Source organism: Sabethes cyaneus, chromosome 1, assembly GCF_943734655.1.
Source record: "Sabethes cyaneus chromosome 1, idSabCyanKW18_F2, whole genome shotgun sequence".
In the NCBI taxonomy this organism is placed as follows: Eukaryota; Metazoa; Arthropoda; class Insecta; order Diptera; family Culicidae; genus Sabethes; species Sabethes cyaneus.
Genome location: NC_071353.1, coordinates 15,894,809 through 15,913,049, shown reverse-complemented (window position 1 = coordinate 15,913,049; position 18,241 = coordinate 15,894,809). Strand labels below are relative to the sequence as shown.

General features: G+C 38.3%; 2 protein-coding genes across 2 annotated transcripts; both read left to right on the top strand.

Annotated features, from left to right (window-relative positions):
• Nucleotides 1-6,363: 6,363 nt before the first annotated feature.
• Nucleotides 6,364-7,696, top strand: LOC128732417 (serine protease 7-like). The gene is made up of 2 exons (XM_053825664.1): nt 6,364-6,632; nt 6,686-7,696. The coding sequence occupies exons 1-2, from the start codon at nt 6,364-6,366 to the stop codon at nt 7,338-7,340; spliced, it is 924 nt and encodes a 307-aa protein (XP_053681639.1). The 3' UTR covers nt 7,341-7,696.
• A 716-nt stretch (nt 7,697-8,412) lies between these two features.
• On the top strand, nt 8,413-18,004 carry LOC128732482 (serine protease grass-like). Its single transcript, XM_053825739.1, has 4 exons — nt 8,413-8,515; nt 8,573-8,807; nt 8,880-9,061; nt 17,452-18,004. Exons 1-4 carry the CDS (start codon nt 8,437-8,439, stop codon nt 17,841-17,843), a joined length of 888 nt encoding a protein of 295 aa, XP_053681714.1. The 5' UTR covers nt 8,413-8,436; the 3' UTR covers nt 17,844-18,004.
• Nucleotides 18,005-18,241: the final 237 nt, after the last annotated feature.

Genomic DNA, 18,241 nt, shown 5'->3' with positions numbered 1-18,241 from the left:
TTTTTTACATAAAAATCACTCAAACCCACGAGCGTTTTGAAACAAACAATACCCAATTTCTCATTTAAACTGTAAACAAAATGAAACTTCCTAGCAATAAGCAAATAACAAAATAAGCAAAATTAATCTGGTATTGCCCGTTTCTTTGGTAACAAAACGCGCTGCTCACTTTTTTGATAGCTTGAAATCGTCGCAGAAAGAATCTGCTTGGCTGTATGTAAGTTATAAGTATATATTATGCTTGTCTAGCACGTAAGCTATTGATTTACTTGACAAAATAAACGATGTTTGCCCCCGCGACGATTCTAGCGACGGTTTCGCCCGCGACGGTTATAATTCATCGCGTACGAAAGGGTGGGAAATTGATAATATAATCACAGAGAACAGACTACCAGGTAATTGACAAAAAGTGTGTAAAGGGTTTTTATGTAATCTACAAGTAATCCTTCAATAGAGCACCCCTCGAGCAGTAAGTGGCAAACTAAATCTTGATGTCGCTGCCGTCGCTGCTATGTAACTCCAGCACAAAGAAATATTGATAAAGGTTCATGGATATTTTTTGATGCGTTTGGCAAACTATTTCTGGAGGGCGCTACCGACAGATTTTACACACAAAAAATCGATTACTACCTTCGAGCCTGTTAATCTGTTCTCTGTGCTGATTCTATGTTGAAAATGCATCTTTTTCATTAAAATACATTATTTAGCCTTGAAAATGTCCGGAAGTTTCAGATAGACGAGTTTAAACATACTTTCTCTAACAATTCAGTTAAAATTACGCATGCCTCAGATATTCAAAACGCCATATCTCCCAAACTACCAATATTATTTTTTATAGTTAAGTGATTCTTATGTAGAATTTTCTGGCGAACATTTTGAGCATATTTGAAGACAGAATTAACAAAAGGGCGATTTTCCTATGATGGTCCAGCAAAAAATAACTCTCACTCGTTTTGTTTACATTTGCGACATTCGCCCTTTTGTCAATTACCTGGTAGTCTGTTCTCTGTGGAATCAGCATATCCAGCTTTTTACGCGCTATAATGGTGGCCGCTATAAATTGTGTTCGTAATATGCGAACAATCTTTTTGACAACTCTGCATACATCAAATCTGACACTCTTCTCTTGCAACACTACCGTGCTCTTTCTTTCGTTTACGTCAAAGAAGGAAAGCAAAACTGTGCGAAATGTAAACAAAACTATTGCCTTCCTTCTTTTGCGTAAACGAAAGAAAGAGCAACACTGCCGTACATGAGAAGAGTGCCCAGTTTTGATGTATGCAGAGTTGTCAAAAAGATTGTTCACATATTACGAACGCAATTTATAGCGTCCGCCATTATAGCGCGTAAAAAGCTGGATAATTTTTGTTGTTATGGATACTTTTGTATATATTTAAATAAAAGTAACAAATTCGTACAAATTTGTATAGTTTTATTATTTAAGTGTGCTAGTTATTTGAGCAATATAATAATGCATTGTTATGTCGACTAATGTTGTATTTCACTCCCGTGATTATTCGAAAGTTCGAAGAAATTTCGAAACTTGAAAATGGCTTTATTAACACTTCATTGCACTGTGGGGAAAACTGGTTTAAAAACGTACGAAATTCAGAAATGATCTGCCAACTGATGAAATATAATAAGTAATCTTATGTAAAATTTTCTGGCGAAACGCATGGTGCCAACCCCTTTCTTAATTTTCATCGTAAAGTACCAATTTTTGCTGATTTTCGCCTATTCTTAACAATATTTTAATTTAATGTACTTTATCAGACAAGACTTAAAAAAACAGAATCTAAAAACCAAATTATATTACGCAAAGAAGTTCGTAGAATCGAGGAGGATCATTCCAAGTTTTATTTTCTCAAAATCTTGTCTGGTGTAGTCCAATAAGTTTAAATATTGCTAAAAATAGACGAAAATTAGCAAAACTCGATACTTTCCCGTAGCAATTAGGAAAGAGGCGGGCACCATGAGATTCGCCGGAAAATTTTACATAAGATCACTTATATTTCAGCAGTTGGCAGATCATTTCTGAATTTCGTTCGTTTTTAAACCAGTTTTCCCCACAGTGCAATGAAGTGTTAATAAAGCCATTTTTAAGTTTCGAAATTACTTCGAACTTTCGAATAATCTCAGCAGTGAAATACCACATTAGTCGACATAGCAATGGAATATTGCTCAAATAACTAGCACACTTAAATAACTATCAAAATTTGTATGAATGTGTTACTTTTATTTAAATACTAGCAGACCCGACAAACTTCGTATTGCTACAAATTAACCTGTATTGTACATAAATCATGAATCTCGGATGATCTTTGTCACAATCTCGAGTTTTGCAAGTTTCTGAGGAGTTCAACCTTAGATGATTCATTGTGGCAGTTACGTAACTATGAAAGCATCCCAGGTAACCAATAAGCATCACCAATGCTATTCAAATGTAGGCCAATAAGCATTTAAGTCGCCTTAAATGCTATTTTGGCAAAATATACAGCTACTTTACTGATAACCTTCTTATAGTGCTAACAATGCTAATTCACAGCTAATTACCGACACGAAGAATTTGAATACAATTTTGGATGTCAATTTACAACACCTATGCAGTCAAAAAGCTTTGTATATTAGTGCAGTATAAAAAGCCAGATACACTGATTTGCTGCTTATGTTAATGCTTATTAGTTACCAGGAATGGGTAGTTTATTATACAAATTTGCAATTTTTCCTCACAGTAAAGAAAACACAGTAGAAAACACTTCCCTGTCCCCTCATTGCATAGCCAGAAAGCGGAAGTAATATTCGCCATGATTGTACAACATTTCGCCGAATATCATTTTGCGAAAAACCTTAAGCGGAATGTACCATTTCACGGAAAACTTTTTTGTGGAAAGTACCATTTCGCGATCCTCTCCTTACTCGCTATCGCTCATTCCAGGAAACCCAGGTAGACCTAGGAAAACAAATAAACCTAGACAGTTGTGATTTCTGCGGGGAATTGCCTCCCCCCAGTGGGCGGTGCTTCCGACGGCGGGTCGCCGGCAACACTCGCGGCCGTCTCGTTTTGAATGATCTAGTGTTAGTATAGATAGTTTTTGTGGTCTGGTTATTGACTAATGTTTTATGGAAGAGTCTCGAATTTCTCGAGTTCGATTAGTTTTTGAGTTTCGCAAAAATTTCTGTTTTATTTGTATGAGAGTCCATATCCCCCTACCACAGGGGTGAGAGGTCTCTAACTATCATAAAATAAATTCAAGACTCCAAAATCTCCCACATGCCAAATTTGGTTTCATTTGCTTGATTAGTTCTCAAGTTATAAGGAAATTTGAATATCATTTGTATGGGAGCCCCCCCTTCCTAAACAGGGGAGGGGTCTTAATTCATCATGGAAAAAAATTCTGCCCCCTAAAAGCCCCACATGCCAAATTTGGTTCCATTTGTTTGATTAGTTCTAGAGTTATGAGGAAATTTGTATTTCATTTGTATAGGAACCCCCCTCTTAAAGTGGGGAGGGGTCCTAATTCACCATAGAAAATATTCTTGTCCTCGAAAACTTTCACATGCCAAATTTTGTTCCATTTGCTTGCTTAGTTCTCGAGTTTTGAGGAAATTTGTATTTCATTTGTATAGGATCCCCCCCTCCTAAAGTGGGGAGGGACCCCAATTCATCATAGAAAAAAATTTTGTCTCCAAAAACACCCACATGCTAAATTTAGTTCGATTTGCTTGATTAGTTCTCAAGTTATGAGGAATTTGTATTTCGTTTGTGTAGGACCCCCGCCCTCCTAAAGTGGGGAGGGGTCCCAATTCATCATAGAAAAACATTTTATCTCCAAAAACACCCACATGCCAAATTTGGTTCCGTTTGCTTGAGTAGTTCTCGAGTTATGCCGAAATTTGTGTTTCATTTATATGGGAGCCCCCCCTCTTAGTGGGGGGAGGGGTCTCTAACCATCATAAGAACCTTTCTTGGCCCCAAAAACCTCTACATGCAAATATTCACGCCGATTGGTTCAGTAGTTTTCGATTCTATAAGGAACATCCCGACAGAAATCTATTTTTATATATAAGATTCATTCGTCTGTTAGTCAAAAATTTCACTGCAGCAATTTTACTTTTCTACAGGAGTTTTCCACCACCGTGGAAAATTTTGAGCAAAACTTTTTCCAACTGGTATTTTTGCTAAGTGGCTGAGAATTTTTTTTGCCATTTCATAAAACAAATTGTTGAAAAGTTATAAACTTTTGAAACAAGTGATGTCCGAGAAAACTGGAAAATTTGATTTGAAGTTTCCTGGGAAAATAAAAAATCGCAAATTTAAAATGATTTTCGTTAAAAAGAACATAAACTGTGCTCGCATGCAAAATTTCAGGAAATTCTGAGAACCTTTGTATGATAATTTTGAAAAATGCTCATAATTGCTAATCAAAGTAGAATTGAATGGAAAACATTTTATTGCTACTTCTAAAGTTACAGCTGTTTGTATCGAACGTGTCCTGAGTGCATAAAAACTTAAATGTGTTTTTATCGAAATCATATTTTTAACTTTGGAACGCTATTATTTCACAAACAACTCGCTAGTATTTTCTATAAAGCGAATTTTTGAATTTTAGAGGCGGTGAAAGACAATTTTTCAATTAAAAACTGCCTTTTATGTCTGAAAGTGCACCATCTTGGAATGCGTTTAAATTTTCGAAGTCAATGGTGCCGCATTTTTAATTTTTTTGAAATGATCCGTTTCAAGGAGCCGGATAGCGTTTAGAAGTTATAGAAGGTTCCACACATTCAAAGTTTTGCCTCTGACATTTATCTCTTTTTTTAAATTTGGTAAATTTTGCATCCGGATTATTTCGGACTTCCGGACCGGAATCGGAGCGGAACCGGAACAGAGCTAAATCGGACCGGAACGAAATCGGACCTAAAAAATTCGTTCCGACTTTTTACCGGGCCGGAACCCGAACTTCAATTTTCGTTCCGATGTCGAACAATAAGTAGACTGTAAACGGGCAGATCTACCTCAAGGAGTGTCCAAAGAAGCATCGGCTTCCTCTGTCGAAACAACTCGAGGGCCCTACGATCTTCTGGCCGGATATACCTTCCTGCCAATATTCAAAGGATGTATTGGAGTGGTACGAAGCCACTTTCGTACCAAAGGACATGAACGCCTCCAACGCACCGGAACTAAGGCCCATCGAAAAATATTAGGCTATTATGAAGCAGGCACTACGGAAGCATCCCAAGAAGGTCAAGTCTGTGGAAGACATGTAGAAAAATTGGATTTCCGTACAGATGAAGCTAGGCTAGGTTGTACAAAACTTTTTGGGTGGAGCTAAGCGTAAGGTGCGAGCAATACGGTGATGGTATTGAAGTTGAATAAAACAAATTTGCAAAAGCTTACTAATGGGTTATATTTTGTTGTCTGAAAGTATGAAAAGAATCGGTCAATTAGGTAGTTTTCTACAGCGATTCTTTCGTGGTGCAATTTGATGTGGAACTCCCTTTATTTTCCTGCTGTTTTGGATTCTTGTTAAATCACTAAATCGTATGCGAAGGCCCACAATAGGGAAAGTATTTATTATTTGATAAACAGATCTCAAATGATGCAGTGTACTTGTACTTCCGATAGTTGTCGTTTCCTAATATTCGCTTTTTAGGATGAAATTATGGTGCAATAAATATTGTTGCCTGGGAGAATACCCAACTATTGAAACTGTGACAATTTCAGGAAGGAAATAACTCTTTCTAAGGTGCAAATAGCTGTCATTGACTTATTTTGGGGTAGTTTTTATACTCAAAACAATAATTCTGTTCATGAAAATGTGTTCATTCTGTACACATTCTCTTGAAATTATTATTTTGAGCATAAAGCCTGCTATTGAATTTCAAATACAAAACCTTAACTTATTGTAAAAGTTTCATAGTTTAACAGAAATAAAAATGTTACCTAATAAGTAACTGATATGAGAATACAAACAAACCTCATGCGTATAAACTAAATGCCAATATATTTTTGATCGCCATTTTTCATTTCATATAGGCTCCGCCCTTTTTACCTCCCCATGCGCATTCAAAGAGAACATCGCTGCTGATTGAAGATTCCACGCATGTTTCTTCGTCCATCATCCATTGTTCTCTTTCCCCTCTCAATTGAAATTTATGCATAAATGCCTAATGCGCCTGTAAGGCTGCTTTATCAATAACGTAGATGCTGCTCTACATTTTGCATACAAGCGTTCAAATTGAACACAAGTACAGAGCCTGTTTAAGGTAATCGCTTCTTATCAAACGACTCAGTACGCGCAATGCAAAATTCAAAATTAATCAGTAGAAGATGCGCCTTTTGAGCATCTAGTTGGAATCTTCACAATGAAGCTAGCGTACGTGTTTGCAACAGTTTTCTCCGTTACGCTGGGTGCCGCAGCTAGTCGCGTATTTAATGCAGACAATTGTGGGCCCAATTCTTACGGTGACATCGTCCGAAGGCCTTCGATTGGGCGGCTACGCGAATTCCCTTGGTTGGTACGGTTGGGCTATCGCAGAGATGATGTAACTGAATTCCATTTCCAAGGGACGCTAATTCATCCCTATTATGTGGTGACCACCGTGTTTGCAGCGAACTATAATCGGCATTCTCTGTAAGTTTGTTTTCTTATTCTAGTTACTGTTGTTATAAGACAATCCCTCACAGGGAGCTGGTACGTCTCGGAGAGTATCACACGGGTACGGATGAGGACTGCCAGGAGATTGACGACGACGACGTTTGTGCTCCGACGGTACAAGACATCGCTATTGAACAAATTATCAAACATCCGAATAACAATGATCCTGGACTGGCCAACGACATAGCACTGATTAAATTGCGAAAACCAGCCAATGTGAGCTCGGAATTCGTACGACCCATTTGCGTTCCCGTCGAAAAGGATTTCCCACTTTCAGAAAATGCTCTGCTCTATATCAGCGCATGGTGTGGTAGTAAAGCAGTCGGAATATCGGCTGTACCTTTGCAGTATCGGATGCAAATGTTGGACTCATCGAATTGTGCATCAAAACTTTCACCTCTGTTGAACATCAAACTTCATGAATCTCAGTTTTGTGCCGTCCTGGATTTGGACCAGAAGACCAAGGACAAACACAAACAGATAAGCCTGCGGGGAAGTACGGGAGCACCACTGCAAATGCTAGGCAAAGATGGACGCTTCTATCAGATAGGAATGTCATCGATTGGTGTGAGAAACGCTGCCCTGGACACACCGTATGTGTTCGTGAATTTTCTGCATTTGGCCGACTGGCTCGAGCAAACGGTATCGGCCGAAGAGCAAAATCGGCTCAACATAAGAGTTTAGCTTGAACGAAATGCCCGTTGAAGATCGATGTGGACTGGACGGGGACATGGAGCAGGTGATAATGAAGGAAGGACAAACGTCATCGAACGCACGGACAGACAACCGAGTAGCAGAAAACAAATCATCGAAACAGGTTTCGTGGAAATAACTTGATACCTGAACTGGCAAATAATGACGTCAAAATATATTTGTGGATGAAGCGAAATATAATGGAAATAATTGGATCGATCTAGGGGTGTATCGCCGATGACACGATTGTGACTTGGGTCTGCCTTAATGAAGTACGAACGTTATTGAAACGGGCTTTAAGAATAGTTGTGCTTACGTGATGCCATGCAATTGAGAACATGCTTTCGAACAAGTCTTACACTGAGAAAAATTTTCGTATAGTTTCTATGTGTTTCAAACGTAGATTTTTTCCAAGTGTCAAGTAAATGAACTTTATGTGCCAAACAGTTACCATTTATGTGGTTTTAAAATTTATCTTTAAATTTTGCACATACTATTCATATGCATATAATTTTCATGTGTACTTCTAGGCGGATTGTGTTTATATATGGCACATAATAATGGCGATTTTCATTACCAATTTTGGTCCTAAACGCCAACATAAGATTGTAATAAAACCCAAATTGTTATTTGGTTTGGTCGGCGTCTAAATTTTTGGTTCCTCGACTACCAATTATATAAGCTATACATTCATTTTATTGTGTATTAAACAGTACTACATATAATACGCCATTAAACAAAAATAATTAAGCAGATGATGCCCAAACTAAAGACACAACTGCTGGGCAAATCTCTAGCAAACTTTTTACCCCGCAATGGCCATGGGAAATTCCTGTTTACTTCGAAATCCGCGATCCCTTCCCGCCGCGAATAATGGCATGTGCTAAATGAGGGAAAAAATAGGCCGGCCGCACTATGCAATCAAATGGCCCAAACGGTTTACGAATCGCGGCTGAAAATGGGAAATACCAATTGACACAGCGGACCAAGAGGCCAGCTAGCTGATAAGACCGAGAATAATCAATTGTAGCTCTCGTTGCTCTCAGTTCTGAGCAGTCGATCGAAACGAGTGGAAGTTGACGAAAGGATGGCTAGTGCAAAAATAAACATTTTAAGCTTTCTGCTACTGCTGTTGTGTGTGATGGTATCCTTTAGCTGGGCACAAAGTAAGTTTGTCGACCTCCGGTCAGAGACAGGTATTTTACTTCTAGTCTTTGTTGCAGTGTTTCATTTTCCGGACAAAGCACAGCTAGAGCTAAGTGACGTATTGAACAAGGAATGCGGTTGTACCGACTACAGTGACCGCGATCGTCCCCCGGAAGGACGGCTGCAGGAATCGCCTTGGCTGGCGTTGTTCTACTATCCGGATGAAACCGTTCACTTCTGCCACGGAACGCTGATCACTCCGGCTCACATTCTTACAACAGCCGTCTGTGCTAGCAATGTCGTAGTGAATAGGTAAATGTATCAGATTTCCCGGTTGAAGGTCGCGTATTGATAACGCTTCGGGGGTTTGTTTTGCATCAACAGCACGGACGTTATACTGGGGGAATATGATTTTAGCGTCGAGCAGGATTGCGAAGGTGTTAAATGTGCAGATCCTGTGCAAAAACGGCTGGCACAGAAGATACTCATTCACGAAGGCTTTGACCAGGAGACGTTCGAAAACGATATTGCTGTTGTCGTAATTCGAGAGGTGATGATCAGTGAATGTAAGTAGAGGAAAATTCTAAAATGTTACGAACATGCATTTTTGCTGCAGTGTGCAGTCCCCCTTTGTCCATCGTATTGTATTGTTCCAGTATGCAACCCTAAATTTGATTCAATTTTAATACTTTTTACATTTATTTATACTTCTATTCTGATGCAGATCAGTGTATTTTATTCAAGTTTACCTCAATTCGACAGTCTAGATTTCATTTGAACTCATTTTTCCTTGTTTTTTTTCTAAATGGGCTATTTTATATCAGTTTTTTATTATCTCCATACCACGAAATTGTATTTCCCTTTATTTTTGGCCAAATTGACCACTAGCATGCCTAGACTTAAACAAAAGACGGGGCACCCGAACTTTCCGAAGAATGTTTTGGCCTGAAAAAATCAAGTAATCGTAGGATGGCAAACCTATTATTGTCTATCACAAAAATACCAGCCGATTAGATTGAAAACTTTGCACTTTCGAATGCAGTGGGATTTAAAATCAAAGTTGAAATTGAACTGCAAACTAGTTTTGAAAGTGGATTTAAAATTATACTGCAATTTGGAATAACTCTGGAACTGGAAGTTTTACTCGGAATTAAAGATGAAAGATTAGACTTAATACGGAATTTAAAATGTTTAGTTATTGGAAATTAGACTTGACAATTTATTAGAAATTTGAAATGAATAAGACTTGACGTTGGACTTAACATTAGATTTTAAATTAAAGTTAAAATTTGACAAGAAATTGGATTTGAAATTAAGCTCGAAATATAACTTGAAATTCGACATAAAATGGGTTTAACTTGGACTTAAAATTGAACTTGACGTTAGACTAATTTGAAGCACTTTGAAGTTGAAGTTTGGTTCCAAACTATACATGAAACTTGACACGAAGTTTTACTTAAAATCAGTATTTACCTCTTTTCTGTTTGTTTTTTTTTCTATTTTCTAGTCCCGTTTTTCCACTTTTGTCTATTTTTCTCCTTTCCTGTACTATTATCTCGGTTTTCGCTCTCACTTTTGTTCTTTTTCCTTCCGCTTTTATATCGTTTTTCTTAGTTTTTCTGTCTCGTGTTTCCTATTTCTGTGTTCTCTTTTTCTTCCTGTTTTCCTCTCACTTGTCGCTCCTTTTTTGTTATTTACGTTTCCGTCCTTTCTTTTCTTTTCTTTTTTACTTTACTTTCGTTTCTAGTTTCCTTCTTCTTTTTCGTCAGACAGACTAACTGTTCCGTTTTTCTTCTTTTTGAAACCTTGTTTTTCCTTCTTTTCTGCCTCGTTTTATTATTAGTTCCCTTTTTCCTTTTGCTTGCCAAGTAAGTATAACATCTGCTTTTTTTATCTCCTCCTCATCTGTACCTTTTTTCGTTTTTTGACCAAACTTTTTTCTCCTTTTTCCTCATTTGCCCCCTCATTTTTTTCCTTTTTCTGACCACCACCCCTTCCTTTTTACTCCTTCTCTGTTCCGTTTCATTTCTTTCCCTGTCCCATTGTTCACTTTTTTCAGTCTTAATTTTCTTGTTTTTACTATTTTCAATCCCATTTTTCGTTTTCGTGGTTCGTTCTTCTTATTATGAATATGAATATGAATATGAATATGAATATGAATATGAATATGAATATGAATATGAATATGAATATGAATATGAATATGAATATGAATATGAATATGAATATGAATATGAATATGAATATGAATATGAATATGAATATGAATATGAATATGAATATGAATATGAATATGAATATGAATATGAATATGAATATGAATATGAATATGAATATGAATATGAATATGAATATGAATATGAATATGAATATGAATATGAATATGAATATGAATATGAATATGAATATGAATATGAATATGAATATGAATATGAATATGAATATGAATATGAATATGAATATGAATATGAATATGAATATGAATATGAATATGAATATGAATATGAATATGAATATGAATATGAATATGAATATGAATATGAATATGAATATGAATATGAATATGAATATGAATATGAATATGAATATGAATATGAATATGAATATGAATATGAATATGAATATGAATATGAATATGAATATGAATATGAATATGAATATGAATATGAATATGAATATGAATATGAATATGAATATGAATATGAATATGAATATGAATATGAATATGAATATGAATATGAATATGAATATATGGTACTACCACCTGCCTTAGCAGAACATCCGTTCATAACAATGAGCCTATCATGTCAAAAAGAGTTGAACATATTCAACGATTGGTCATGCTTCCCAGCTCTTGTATGAAGGGCCAAAAGGGAGTTGGTCGATAAGCAACATCACTTACACGTACCAGGGGGTTAGAGAATCTCCTTCCAAGGGCTAAGTCGCCTGAGTCAATCGTTGAATAAACCGTCTTAATGCAGAATGACTTCAGCAGGTGGGGAGAAGAGCCCCCTCATTATCCACGATGTGTTCTTAATCGGGCCAAGATTAACCCTAGAACGTTGACTGTTTCACTCTCCCTAGGCCCACCACTTCAAACAAGTGCTCTGATAGTCCCTCCCTCTTTCCGATTCTAGTTTTTTTATGAAATGTGGTATATATGAGTAAAAATAGAACAATCTCACCAGCAGTCCCTGGAATGGAATAGAGTTGCGTCCTTTTGGTTTCCATAAGTGCTTCTAATAATTTATTTAATTTTTTCTTCTGGTATCCAATATCCATGTGCAGTATTAACACTCGTATTGGCCAAAGTTTTCACTATGTAGCAGGAGCTGCTTCATAAGCTAAAACGAAAAAAATAATTGAAATAACTTATTTTTTGCTTACCTATTAACAAGGTCGTGTGGCTCCGCCGTCTGCCCAAAACCTCGATTTTCAGATCAGGCAGCCGGGAACCACCCAGTATCGCACCTCCTAGCTTGGCTACTCAATAGAGCATTACCAGGTATGGCCACGAGGAGACGCTAGGTAGGGGCTTGGGAAAGCTAGAGCTATATTGGACGCTCCTCATTTGCCTTCCCCATTTCATACCCCGTTCTTCTTCTTATTATGTTCTACTTTAACTCATTTTCTATCTTCCTTTTCCTGTTCCTTAACCCGTTTGGCTTCCGCTTTCATTTCCATTTCTACATTTTTCTGCTCCGGTATTTTCTCCTTCCATGTTCCTGCTTTTCTCTGTTGCTTGTTTCTTCTATCGTATGTTTTTTACTCCCCCGATATTCTTTTTTTTTGGGTTGCTATATTTTACTATCTGTTCTGTCTCCACTTTCTTGCGTCGTTTACCCTTCTTTTGTTTTTTTTCTTTTTCTGTTGCATCTTCCCACTAGTTGTTTATTTTCCCATCATTTCTCTCTCGATTTTCATTTTTTCTACCCGCTTTCTCTGTTCTGTTCTACTTTTCCTGACCCCTTTTCTCTTCTTTTTCTCATTTCTGTTCCGTTTTTTGTATTTTGTTCTTCATTTTCGGGCGATTTCACTCGTTTTTTGTTATTTACCGTTTTCCGTCTTTTCTCTTCCGGTTTAACGTTTTTCGTTTCTAATATTTCATTTATTCTTTTTCGGTCCCATTTTCCGTTTCTTGACCCAACTTTAACATCCCGTTTCTTTTTCGTTTTCCTAGTTCCCTCTATCGGGTTTCTCTTTCGCTATTCTTCTTTCCCAGTTGTTTTCTCAAATTCCGTCATTCCGTCCGTCTTGTTTCGTTTTCATTTATTTTCTCTCCCGATTTCCTAGCTTGTTTGTCACGTTTTCTTTCTTTGTTTTCTCCCTCGTTTTTTCTTTTCTGTCCCATGTTTCCTCTTTCCCTGTTCCGGTTTTTGCTGTTCCATTTTTCGCCATTTCAGTCATGATTTTCTTCTCGTTTTTTATTTTCTTGTTCAGTTCTACTTATTATGAGCTACTTTTCTGTTTTTCTTTTTCTGTTTAACCCGTTTGGCTTCCGTTTTCATTTTTTCCTCCTTTTTCTTTTCTTTCTGTTTTATTTCTCCATATTCCTCCGTATACCACCTATACAGCTTTTTCTCTGTCCTCATGTTCGTTTTTGTTTTCTTGGTTTTCTTTGTTTTTTCTTTCTTTTCTTTTATTTTTCTGTTCAGTCATCCCTTTTTGTCTTGTTTTGTTCTCGTTTGTTCTGTTCTCCCGGTTTCTTCTGGTATTTCCTGTTTCTTTGTTCCCTTTTTTGTCCCGTCTTCCCTCCCATTCTGTCACGTTTCTTTCGGTTTTCATACCAGTTTTTTTCTCTTTGATGTTTCGTTTATCATTTTCTTATTCCCTCCCTATTTTTCCCTTTGGTTTGCTATATTTTCCTATCTACCGCGCCTTCACTTTCTTGCCACGTTTTCCCGTTGTTTTCTTTCTAGTTTTCCTATCTTCGCTGTCATGTTTTCTTTTCCAGCCCCGTCTTCCCACTATTTGTCTCATTTTCCTTTCTCCCAATTTTTGCTTTTTTTACCCGCTTCTCTTTCTCTGTTCCGTTTTTTTTTGTCCCATTGTCCTCTTTTCTGTTCTCTTTCTCGTATTTTTTATTCATTTTCAGGCCCGTATTTCCTTTTTCCCTCTTTTTTGTATCATTTTTAGTCATGTCATTTTATCCCTTTTTACATTTTCGTCTGCTCCGTTGTTCCACTTATGTTATGCTTCTCTGCTTTTTCCATCATTTCTGTTTATTTATCTTCTGTTTATCTCTTTTTTCTTCCGTTTCCATTCTTTCTGTCTAGTTAATCTTTATTTTTTCTCGTTTTTTTATTATTTTTCCTTCTTTTCTATCGTTTTTCTTCCTTTTTCTTCGGCCTCCTTTTTATTACCTCGTATTCTCTGTTTTTTTGCTTTGATTATAGTCACTTTAACCAGCTTGGGTCATTCGTGACTTCTGCGGGGTTGGGATTCGAACCCGGGTCTTCGGCGTGAGAGGCGTGAATACTAACCATTACGTCGGGACTGACCCCACGTGTTCTCTGTTTTTCTTTTCTCTGCTCTTCCCTTTTGCTTCTTTTCCTCCTTTTTTCTATTTTTATGTCAAGTTTTCTCTCAATTTTGCTTTCGGTTTTCTTTTCGGTCACGTTTTTTCTTTCGGTTTTCTTTTATACATGTCTATTTTTTTTCTTTTTCTCTCTCGCATGTTTTCTATCCCGTTTGTTTTCCCCTGTGCTCCTCTTTTCCGTTGTATATTATATATAGCATTTGTATCATCGATAATTACCACATTGCTTGGCGATTTTTTCCGCAGAGTATTAATGGACAAGACGTCTCACGACCAGGGCTTGAAAAGGGATCGCAAGTTGAATGTGACTGCCGTGAATGCAAACTTTCCGCATTCAAACTCCGCTTTTTGAACGATCATTTGACTGTTTTTTGAATCCAGTCAATCTGCCGCTTGCGCTGCTACCGTCTTACAATTCCTGCGGCATCTCAGCAAAAGCAAACAGTCGATCTCCGGTTTTGCTTTGCGCTTTGAGAATATAAACTGCAAACTGACTGGAAGCACGGTGACGTATTTTTTCGTTTCTCTTTTTGTCTCCAAATCGTCTGCTCACAGTAATAGTTTGTCACCCGGACGTCGGTCCGACGCAAGCAAAATGTTCGTTTGTATTGCACGGAGTCCGACCGACTTCCTCCATGCACATGTAGTGGTTATTTTTTTTTTGTAGTATTGTATATACGATAGCGCGGTTGCTTTTCGTTAGCGTGGTGACTACCAGTCATTTGACTGTTTTGCAGTCATTCGCTGCTCCAAACGGTAAAGGCAACTTGATCGAAACGAAAATGTTAAAAAGGTATAGAACGCATTCGTTCTACTGCGTGCAATCGGCGGTTGACTGAGCAAACTGCCAGTTGTGTTATGCATAGCGTTCGTATTCCACCACTAAACGGACGGTGTGAACTTGAATGCGCGTTAGTGTGACTGCGGTAGAAAAAAAGGATCGGTCGAAGCCCTGCTCACGACAACGCCTGCATTTAATTCTTCCATTTAATTCGATGCGCTAGTCTACAGTTACACGGAAAACCCTTTTTAATCATAGTTCAAAGCTATTTCGAATTACACTATCATGTGTGAATTTGAAGTCAATAAACAATTGATGCGAGGGGGCTGGGAATTCGCGCTGCTCCTAGAGGATCTGCTATAAAATAAAGATTTGGTCCGTTGTAGACCGACCAAAAGCTGGCTTCTTAACTTCCCTCGAAACTATCGGTTAGTGACAATAGTCGTTGGAAGACGACCTGGGAGAGCACTTTGTAGGCGGTATTCTCACAATGCAACTTGCAGATACCGCAGATAACTACATCTTTCAATTCCTCCGGTAGATGTTGGATTTCATACTTTTGATGGTTGCTTCAATTTCATCCAGTGATGGCGCATCAAGTTGACGTGATTAATGCGACGAACTATAAGCGTTATGCGTTGCTGGTCTTGCTGACATTCAAAACTCGAAAGAGTTGTTCAAAATGTTCAGTCCATCGCTTAAATAAGCTGTTCCGTACGATCAGTCAGTATAACTGACCCGCTCTGTCCTTTAGTGCCATCTTAGTATCCATCCAGGCACCACTAAGGCGGCAAGGAATATCGTACAACATATCGCCGGTTTCTCCTTCGTTGGATAGAGAGTTAATCCAGGCTCTATTGTCCTGCCTATAAACCCCTTTAACAGCCCTTTCCGGTTCGGCATATTGTTGACGGACAGCTGTATTCCCTTACTAACACAGCAGGATTCCTGTTTTTAGAATCTAGCGGGTTCCTATTTCATAGTGCAGCCGACTCGCTTACCGAGTTATAGGTATCCCGAGGAATCAACTCTTGGATTTTCATATGAGAATCCTCGCTCTATAAACAAGGCATTCTGTGCGAATGCTCTGCAGAATTCCTCCACACGATTCCAATGCGAGGAATCCCAGAGACTCTGTGCGCTCCTTATTGGCTCGTCCGAGTTAACCACTCTGATTCGCGCTCGCTCAATGCTGGCTTTCACCTCTCTCCGCTCATCGAGTATCCACCAAGTTTCATCCGAAATTCACTCCATCCTGCCGCTGCGCACTTTGCCGAGGGTTTCGTCGCTAGACTTGATTCTGGTCCATTGCTCGTCGATGGCTCCACCCTTTTATCCTCGGGACTCTCCAATTAGCGGACATTGTAACGACACCCAGCTTTTTGTTCCCGTCGCTAGACACGTGGCACACAACGCGCATGCGTGTCTCAACGATAACAAGGTGATGGTCGTTTTCATCAAGAAGGCTCCTTCTCCACTTTCGGCTGATGCAGTTTTGGTCAATTAGGTTTACTGTTCGGCCATCGTAGGAAACTCACGTGACTTTATGTGCTGGTCCATCGGGGAAGAGCAATGCACCAATGACATGACCATGAATGTGGACTATAATGTTTAAATTCCCGAGCACTACAAGGACTTGGGCAAAGCTTTCAAACTCCCTTACGAAAAAGGAAGTCCGCTTTCCCTGTTAGCACGCGACCAACCGAGGGTGGTTACCCGATCATCCCGTTGCGTTGGTTACTCACCTCACAGGAGGTTTCCGAACGAGGGTCACTCGATTTGTTTACATGTTGGACTTCGGCCCTATTGAATTGTTGGTCCTCAAATCTCTATGCAACTTACTTGACTTTTTATGTTTTATATCAATTGCAGGCTAATAAACTCAATTAGGTTGCAATTAATATCGATTTATTCAACAACTTTTTCGCGATTAGCATTTTGTGACCGAACGTGAGAATGACATTTACAGTGTTGCTAGAATAGCGGCAACAAAAGATAAACGGATTGCTTGCCAGTTAGAAACTATTATTCATTACATTTTATTGATGAGAACTGTTGAACGCATGGTCGGAGTGTTATTATATTGGTACCAACAAGACAAATAACCTGTTTCTGAGCATATTTGTTAAATCCGCGATTTAAATAAATATCATTTGTGGCTGTGAAATTCGAAAAACTAAAACCGTCTGGCGGCGATCTACCCGTTACAAGGATAAAAACATAAGAAACAAACAATTAATAATATTTTTAGAGCGCCATAGAGGCGCTGGTTCAAAGGTACAAGTACCAGCGAACCACATGCCCTGGCGGGTGTTGTGGGTTCGAATCCGGTTATAATCTCAGATTACAGCTTGGTTCGACTCATGCACCTTCCAGCATTGGACAAAAGGTGGGAGTCAAAATGACTACTTGTCAAGCATAGCTTTCAATACCCCCCTTCCTTTACGCTCTTCCCCTCCTTCACCAAAAAAAATTTTCATTTCTTTCCCCTTCCGTCCCTTTATCAATTGTAGAACCATCGTTTCAAAAAATAAAAAATAAAATATTAATATATATGTGTGACCACATTTCAAGGTCAAGACTAAAAAAAACTTGAGATTAGTCTAAACAATTAATATTTATTGGTACCATTTCAGCCATCAAGCCCATCTGTTTGCCGCTGATCAAGTTCGAAATCGGATCAGTCAATCAACCGAACGTTTACAACACCCTCTGGACGACATTGCCGCGTCCACAGCAGCACTGGATGCACTATGTCGAACTGAACGAGTGTCGGCAGCTGATCGGTGACAAAATTAACCTGAACGATGGCCAAATCTGCGCTAGAAGCTTCAACAATCGCTCCATCGAACTAGCCGGAGGTGCTGGTTCGGCACTTGAGGTCGAGTATCATCACCGAATGTACCAGGTGGCGATGCTATCGATCGGTATTGTCGACTCCAAACCGGGTACACCCTATATCTATGTTGACATACCGAAGTACGTTAAGTGGATCCACGACACGGTGAAGAACAACCTTCGAGAATAGTTCGCATCAGAAACACAAAAATATCATTGAACGAAATATATGTGTGGTAGGAAATCTTCCAATAAAACATATCTGAAGCTTAAATATAGGTTTTTCAAAAACAAAGTTAAAAGTATAACTGAAAATATAGTCAATAAAAATATCGAATTTAAATAAAAATAACAAAGGTAAAAACGCTTTACCTGACTTTGCAAAGTGATTATCAAGCATTTGTAGACGGGAACCAATCCATCCTGTTTTTGCTCCTTCCGGCAATTCATATGGCGCGACGATGATTAACAAAAGCACCGCCACAAGCCGATTTATTAAAACACACATTAGCAGTAGGTATGATTCTACGTTTCATCCTTCGGGTGGGTGTGCGGTGGTCAAATAAAGACCCAAAAAAAGCATTTCTT